The sequence below is a fragment of the Penicillium maclennaniae genome (assembly GCF_028827695.1).
Source record: "Penicillium maclennaniae strain IBT 15551 chromosome Unknown utg000007l:1.0-4884863.0:1.0-4888362.0, whole genome shotgun sequence".
NCBI lineage: Eukaryota > Fungi > Ascomycota > Eurotiomycetes > Eurotiales > Aspergillaceae > Penicillium > Penicillium maclennaniae.
This window is the reverse complement of record NW_026623219.1, coordinates 4,879,231-4,888,154: the sequence shown is the minus strand read 5'-3', so window position 1 is coordinate 4,888,154 and position 8,924 is coordinate 4,879,231. Positions and strand designations below refer to the sequence as shown.

At 40.8% G+C, this 8,924-nt stretch overlaps 1 protein-coding gene across 1 annotated transcript; it reads right to left on the bottom strand.

Annotated features, from left to right (window-relative positions):
- Positions 1-4,630: 4,630 nt before the first annotated feature.
- Positions 4,631-6,596, bottom strand: N7477_009002 (uncharacterized protein; the record flags this gene model as incomplete). Its single annotated transcript, XM_056970663.1, has 2 exons — positions 4,631-4,657; positions 4,719-6,596. The coding sequence occupies 2 exons, from the start codon at positions 6,594-6,596 to the stop codon at positions 4,631-4,633; spliced, it is 1,905 nt and encodes a 634-aa protein (XP_056820695.1).
- Positions 6,597-8,924: the final 2,328 nt, after the last annotated feature.

The following is an 8,924-nucleotide window of genomic DNA, read 5'->3' as shown; positions in this document are numbered from 1 at the left end:
AAACCCTAAACCCTAAACCCTAAACCCTAAACCGCTGCCTAAACCGCCACACAGTTTAGCCACGCCATTCAAACCGTTAAACAGCCCTTTCGGTCTCTTGCACTACAGACTTTAATTAAATAAGTGGATAGCAAACCATAGAGAACAGCTAGGCTAATAGCGGTGTGAATCCTACGAGATCGGCTTAGTTATCGCCCGCCCGTTCTCTACAGCACTATATTATGATTCTGAAAGTCCAGTGTCATAACTCATTAGATCATTACCCCAGAGGATTCCTCAACGGAGCATCACATTTCAATCAACACAGGCTCAATTAGACCAAAACAATCTCAAGTACTTTACAGGAGTGTGTGTGTGTGTGATTCATTTACCCCGACCCCTCGCGAAGCGATATGCAGGCTACAGCAACGATATATACCCATGTACGTACATGTAGAATGTTCCACTTCCTGAAAACGAACTTAGAGCCTCGTTAAGGCCTATCGTGGCCTAATTGCCGCTCCGGTTATTAGGCTACCCTCGTAGCGCGCGGCTGCGGAACCGTTGTGACGCCTTAGCGAAGTCTAGTATAGCCTCGACTGTCCTAGCCCGCGACACGCTATCTGGATTACCTCTCTTTCTTACCTTCTTTTAAGCCTCCTAGCAGACTCAACACGCTATTAAACGCGTCCCCAATCTTACTTCTTAATTACCTTTATAAGCCCCTTAGTTCCGGGCAGTTAACTAGTACATAGGTGACTGTTTCTTAAGCGCTATATATATAGTGGTCGTCGTCGCGGAATCGACGAGTTTTAGCATAGGTAAATAGCTAATTATAGCCTATGCGAAGCTATATTAATAGGTACGCCCGGTTTCTCGGTAGAGCCCTATATAGCCTTCTTATATAGATCCTTAGTAAATTACTATTAATCTTCTGTAAGTAAGCCCCTTTACTCGATAATTTCTATTCCTACTCCTATTAAGCGCGGATATTATCGCGGATAAACGCTTTCTTCCTAGAGAGTAGCGGGCGGAAGGGATATATTTTATTAGGGAATACCGCTTCCTTAGCTAGCCGATCTACTATATTATTCCCTAGGTTATTATAGTGCCTAGGTATCCACTAAAGATAGAGCGTAATCCCTTCTACTTAGAGCTTGTTAGCTACTTATATAATAGCGCGAATAATTATTTATCTAGATTTAGTACTAAGGTTCTGGGTAGCTTATAGGGCTAACCTACTATTACAGAGAATCGTCGCGGATATTAAGCCTATATATATTAGTCTATATTATTGGTGTCCGAGCTTATAGACCGAACTAATAGTATAGAAGATACTAATTAGCTCCCCTATATAGACTAACTACCGGTCTATTAGTCTTATATAAATCTATTAGGATTCGATTACCTCTAAATTATTGTTAAGCGCGGTAACCGCGGCGCCTATATACCCTTAGCGTCCGGAAGTATCCGAGTAAATAATAATATCGGTTCTCGTGCCTATTATCTCTACGCGCTCTCTTACTATCTCTTAGTCCGGTTCGATCTTAACCTCTATAAAGGCCTCTTATCGCTATAGTGGTAGTAGCCTTAGGTCGATTATTTCTAGCTTAGCTAACCTATTTAGTTCGATAGTCTTTAGGGCCTCCGTAAGGGAAAACTAAGTATATAAACCGATATTATTCCTACGTTTCTAGGCTCGCAGAAGCGTACTCTATATAAGATATTTATAAGAGAGAGTATATAATCTTACGATAGTAACCTAGGCTCGCCGACGGAGCTAAAGATATATTAAAAGAATATACACTTTCACTTCTAATATAGTTATTACTACGGTCCTAAACGCTAAGAGGATACGGATTAGCGATATCCTCTACACTATATTAAGATATTATAAATAAGTCTTATCGCGGAGTGGGTCGTGCTAAACCGTTAATATATAGTTTACTACCGATATAATATAGGCTTAGTAGAGCTAGTGTATCTATTCTAAGCGTAGATATCGTAGCCCTCCGAGGGCGATTATTACCTTAGTTACTTACTTAATTATCTATTAGATATATTCCTTCTATTATAGCTCTTAATTAAATATTATGCCTAGTAACTTCGCTATAGGGGATAGCTTAATCTCTTTATTATTTATAATTAGTCTGCTATTTTCTTATTAGTCTCTTTTTTTAGTAAGATAGATTAACTTAGTTTTCTCGGCTATAAAATAGGACTTAGTTCGTCGAGCCTATACTTCGATACAGATAATATCCTCGGACTAAATTTTTATTAGGTTCTCTTTAGTAAATAGACCTACTCGCTAGCGAAAGTAATTATTAATAAAGGCTAATATACCGCTATAGGGATCTATCGGTTAGTCGACTAAGGCAGAGTTAAAGAATATAAATAGAATTAGCGATAAGGGCGAGCCTTACGCTAGCCTAGTATTTTTTAGTAGTGTTATCTCTATACGGAAGTTATCGAACCTAATACTAACGTAGCGGTCACTTATAAAATTATTAATTTACTTTCTAGCTACTATTAGAATCCTTTTCGCTCGTAAATATATATCTAGGCTTATCTTATTAACCCTGTTAAAGGCTCCTTTAAGGTCGAAGGCTACGAGCGTTATTACCTTATATTTATATTATACTCGGTTAATAGTATTTAATAGAATTAATAGAGCCTATTCAGTAGTCCGCCCCGGACGCCCGCTAAATTAGGTGTCTAAGAGAGTAACCTATACTTTTCTATAAGGTATAATAGTTATCGAGCTATTATCGCTTTAAGGAGCTTACTTAGCGTATTAAGAAGTAAGATTAGGCGGTAGGCCCTAGGGACTAAGTAATCTAGCTTCCCCGATTTCCTAAGTACTATAATCCTTATACTCCGCCACTATTTTAGGTAGTATCCTAAATTAATATATATAATAAAGATTTAAGTAATAATCTTCCCGAGATATTTCTATAGGTATTTTTATATAAGAGTTAAAAGGCCGTCTCCGCTAAGGGCTATTAAAGCCTTAGCTACTTTAAGAGATCGCTAGATCTTAACTTCTATAAGAGAGAGCTATAGGAGTTCTATAGTAAGGGTTATAGGGCTTTCGAGCGGCTTCGCTATCTTAGGGAAGAATATATCTAAGAACACTTAGGCTTTATCTTTATTTCTAGTAAGCTTATTATCTCTTAGTTTTAGGGCTAAGATATAGCCCTATATATCTTATAGTTTTATATAGGTCGCGGCTTTCTATAGTTTCTCTTCCTTAGCTTCGTTAAGGAACTATTTCTAATAGGATAATTTAGCTTTCTTAATAGTCTAAGTCTAGGTCCTTTTTTTCCGTTATATCTATTAAAAAAGGGCTATTAAGCGTATATTATCTCGTCCGAGCTTAGTATAGCTCTCTTATTACTTATAGCGTAATTAATTAACCTTAACCTATTAGGCCTTAAGGCTTAGGCTAAACTATCGTTTAGAGTACGATATTAGCCGGGCGTTAGGGGTAAGTCTATTAATAGCTATAGCGGTCTTACGTATAAGCTTCCTAACTACGCTATCTAAGGCTAGCCTCGTCTTCACTTTCTTCTATAGTTCTATCCGTTAGAGTATATACTCTCTAATCTTATTTTAGTTAGCGCGGTTATACGCTTTTCTCGCTACCGCCGCTAATTTACGTATCGCTATAAGGTTCTGTTGGGATATAAGGGGTAAAGCTACCACGAAGCAGATCGTGGCCCCTTAAGTCCGTGGGATCAACCTTAGTCTGACTAGGTCAGTCGGTGTCAGACAAAGGTAGAAGGTCAAAGGTCGTAGGATAGACTATAAGCAGATATAGCCTAAACGAAGGCAGAACCACAGTCCTGAGGATCAAAGGAAGAAGGTAGAGATGACTTTGGAAAGTGGAAAATGACTTCAGGAAAGTAGAAATGACTTGATTCTATCTGCTAGACAAGAAGGACGTATTTATAGGCTAGGATAGCCTAGAAATGACGTCTAGAATAACATACAAATGACGTACAAACACTAGGCAGCAACATAATGAAGGTGGCAAAGAAGGGAACCGAAGAGAAGCGAAAAGAATGATGTCAAGGATCGACGGTCTAAGCCACCCCGAAAGCACCCCCGCAGGATCAGGCTATGCATGCCTAAAGGTGGACCATTTTACCCCTAAGGGAAAGTGGTCCGCCTATCCTTAAGGGGACCGAGGGTCGAAGTCTGTTCACCGGGGTCCGAAGACCATGGTCGAAGTCCGCGGGCAAGGCATGCCCGAAGGCACCCCCGAAGGAACGGACCATTCATGCCTGAAGGCGGACCATCTACTCCTAACGGAAAATGGTCCCGCCTATCGTTCGGGGGAGGGCCGCAGACCAGAATCAGAAGTGGTCAACATATCATTTTGATAGAAGAAAAATCTGGTCACGTGATCAATGCAATCTGGTCTTATATGTTGAATATAAGGATAGATCTTTCTATGTAGCATTGGTCTATATTCCAATACACCCCCTTCAGCTTATCAGAACTTATAAGCTGAATAAGGCATAGAATTAGGCCTATGCGTACATAGTCTCATAGATCTAGATTTCGACAATTGTGTCTTGGATATCGGTCATGTTTAGATGATCGATAAACCGCTGGTGCTTCTGATAAGGCAAAAGGCTTGGTCTGGTCATAGGAAAGCGTTTCCACCATAGGCCTACGGATTGCATAAATCTAGGCCTTATAGGGAGGTCATCAGAATGAATAGAGTCGTGGACGAGGTTATCGGAAGGAAGAGTGATTCGGGTCGGTAAAGAAGGTTCGGAAGGAAGTGAGGCGTTTTCGACTTCCGGGTAAGGATAAAGTGAAGGGTCATTTACTCTAAAATCGCCCGAATAAGGTGCGTTTTCGGTCCCGTTTAGAGTAAGGTTATCCTCACTTCCGCATTGGTTTTGCCTCGCTTCTTCTTCTTCTTCTTCTTCTTCTTCTTCTTCTTCTGACTCGTCTGGGGAAGGCGGTAGGTCGCCGAGGATATCGTATTTATGGTCTTTATCCTCGTTTTCGCACTTATCAGTGTCATTATCGGATGATTGGTCTGTCTTATCCGATAGAGGTCGCAAAGCCATTGGGTTGTGGATTGATGCTAGAGCTATAGGATTGTCTTTCCTAGGCTCGTCCATGGGCTTGTCCATAGGCTTTAAGACATTATCTTGAGGGGAAAGTGAAAGGGTTGCAAGGGAGATCTGTTCCTTATGCATAGGCTTGTCCTGATACCCTAAAATAAGGGTAATGCCCGTATCATCCGAAGTCTTGCAAATAGGGGTTCCATCTTCTTTTTCAAGCCTATTAAGCCTCTGATTATGGTAAACACCCCCTTTCTTGGCCCTCTGCGCAGAGAGAATGTTCATATGGAAACCTGGAACATAAAGGGTTTCATGGAGGTCAAAAGTGGTGTTACCAAAGGATAGATAGACTAGACCTCTACCTTGGATTGAGGTCTTAGTATCACCGACGAAGAGGCTGCCTTTATAGGGCGAAAAGGTCACGAATTGGGAACGATCATTGCAAACGTGGGTGTCTGCGGCCGAGTCATATGCCCACACATTAGGCCGTGTATGCCTAGAAGCTAGGCAGGTAACCATACCCATATGAGTGTCGGACTGGCCCTGCTGACCTTGATGCTTTTTGATAGCATTGTCGTAGGCTTGTTTAAAGCCTGAATGGGTGCATGCTTGTTTAAAGCGGTCAAGGACGGTTTGGTCTGGTTTCCAACCTTCTGGCCTAATAGAGGGGTTGATATAAGGACAATCACTGAATGTGTGGTATCCATCATAGGCGCCCCCTTGGCATGGACAGGGCTTCTTAGTCTTCTTGCCCTGGCCCTTATCTGCTTGTCCACGGAAGGTTGCATGGACATTAGAAGGTCGTTTAGGCGGTATAAGCCTAATAGAATCCCTATACCTCTTTGTCAAGGTAAAGAAGTCTATAGAGTCTATCTGGCCTATAGATTCAAGCCGGTTGATCTCATTATGCCAGTATTCGGCGAAGGAGGGAGACATAGAGGCTAGGCCATCTAGGAAGTCCAAAAGTGGTCTAGTCTTTGATTGGACTTCACCAATGCCTAATTGGACAGCCTCTACGTAGGTGTTCTCGCATTGCGAAATCCATGCATCTATGGTCAAAGAATGCGGGATTCGGCGCATTTGATGGTATTTCTTGATGACCGACCGCTTTCGGGCTTCAGTGGTTGGTGCATAGCGCTTTTGAAGGGTTTGTAAGGCTTCATAGACCGTCGGTATGTGCTGAATGATAAGCTTGCTTGAATAGGAGATCGAAGATTGGACGATAAGGTAAATCTGAGAGATAGCACCCGAAATACGGTCATATTCACGAAGGTCAAGCTCATAGTCTCTTCGTCTGTCTCTCCACCTTTCTCGCTCAGAGGTAGTTAGGTCTTCATCGGTAAGGGCTTTAGGATTAATATCAGTAACCCTGGGACGAATAGGATAAGAAGGAATATCCCTCTTTATTGGATTATCGGGGTCAATATAGTCCCATACGCCTTTTGCAATAGCATAAGACTTAATTTGACCAATCCAGAGATACCAGTCTGATGACTCAGACAAGGTAATACCTATCTTGCTTATATCAGACATTATAGGCAAGAAGGTAAAGGCAAAGTGAGAGAAAAGTGAGAGCGAAGTGAAGACGAAGTGTGGTCGAAGTGAGAGAGGAAGAAGGTCGTCTATAGGCCACAGACTAGGCCTAAAAGAGGAGGAACGTCGTCGATAGCTTTAGATCACAAGTCTTATAACTATCGGGTATAAGACCGCAAGTCAAGAAGTCGTCGATAGCTTTGGATCACAAGTCTTATAACTATCGGGTATAAGACCGCAAGTCAAGAAGTCGTCGATAGCTTTGGATCACAAGTCTTATAACTATCGGGTATAAGACCGCAGCAGAAGGACTAGTCTTCAATAGAAGACCGCAATAGATATCAAAGGGAAGCGAGATCCGGGCTCATAACTGTTGGGATATAAGGGTAAAGCTACCACGAAGCAGATCGTGGCCCCTTAAGTCCGTGGGATCAACCTTAGTCTGACTAGGTCAGTCGGTGTCAGACAAAGGTAGAAGGTCAAAGGTCGTAGGATAGACTATAAGCAGATATAGCCTAAACGAAGGCAGAACCACAGTCCTGAGGATCAAAGGAAGAAGGTAGAGATGACTTTGGAAAGTGGAAAATGACTTCAGGAAAGTAGAAATGACTTGATTCTATCTGCTAGACAAGAAGGACGTATTTATAGGCTAGGATAGCCTAGAAATGACGTCTAGAATAACATACAAATGACGTACAAACACTAGGCAGCAACATAATGAAGGTGGCAAAGAAGGGAACCGAAGAGAAGCGAAAAGAATGATGTCAAGGATCGACGGTCTAAGCCACCCCGAAAGCACCCCCGCAGGATCAGGCTATGCATGCCTAAAGGTGGACCATTTTACCCCTAAGGGAAAGTGGTCCGCCTATCCTTAAGGGGACCGAGGGTCGAAGTCTGTTCACCGGGGTCCGAAGACCATGGTCGAAGTCCGCGGGCAAGGCATGCCCGAAGGCACCCCCGAAGGAACGGACCATTCATGCCTGAAGGCGGACCATCTACTCCTAACGGAAAATGGTCCCGCCTATCGTTCGGGGGAGGGCCGCAGACCAGAATCAGAAGTGGTCAACATATCATTTTGATAGAAGAAAAATCTGGTCACGTGATCAATGCAATCTGGTCTTATATGTTGAATATAAGGATAGATCTTTCTATGTAGCATTGGTCTATATTCCAATAGGTTCTATTCTAAATATATTACTCGGTAGTCCGAGCCATAATTATCGTAATAGAGATAATATTTAATAAGCCGGCTAGATTAGTCTATTATAATTTAATCGATAGTAGATATTCTTCCTAGATAACTTAAGGACTAAAAGGTTAAGGTACCTTAGGGGAGGTAGCCGTAGAGGCCGTATACCTAAAAGAAATCTATAAGTTCGCTTATATCTTCGATAAATCGTAATTTAATATAGTTTCTACCCTATATAGGGTAATATCGGTTAAAGTCCCATAATAGTATTATTATAGTAAATCTTTTAGAGACGGAGGTCGCTTAAATAATATCTTAAATCGCTAATAGCACTCCTTATATCGAGGCCTTATTAGGTATATATAGTAGAACCGGTAATATATAGACTAAGAAAAGAAGGATTTATAAATTAGCTAACTAAATCTTAATAGCTATTATATCTAGATAGTTATAAGGGATCTATCAATAGGATAAAGTCAACACTTTCCGGTTAATATAGATTAGGCTACAGAAATAGGTCGCGTCGCTCTTAATAATAAGCTAATATAACCGCTAGGCGCTATAGTTTATATAGGTTCGGTAGGTAGTTATTAATAGCTCTTAGATTAAAAGTATATCTAACTTTTAAGATTAGTAGTTATTAATAAGTGCTTTTATCCTCGGCCCGGACTTTATAATATTTAACTATAGTATATATAGTTTCGTTTCTAATATTAGGAGAGATTAAAAGTCGCTAGAGTTCGATATTAGCGGTCTCCGATTAGGTATATATTACTATAGTTAAGGTATTATAGTCGTACGCTAGGTAAGCAGTATTCGCGTAGATATTAACTAATATAATAGCTATATTATAGGGTCTCCTTATATAACTACGCTAAATATCCGAAGCGTTAGTAGCGAAAGTATCTCTTTTTCTTAATCTTATAGTGTTCTATATTACTAATATACCGTTAGCCTATAAGGAACCCTTTATCTAGGATTAAGTCTGTCCCTTTAGCTAAGTTAAACTAGATCCTAAGCGACGTAAACTTTCCTAATATCTTATTTTTCTTCTTAAGCTACGCTACCTCTTCGATCCGGAATCCTCGATCGATTAATTCGTTCTCTTCTATAATTTTCTTAATTACTTATAAATTTAT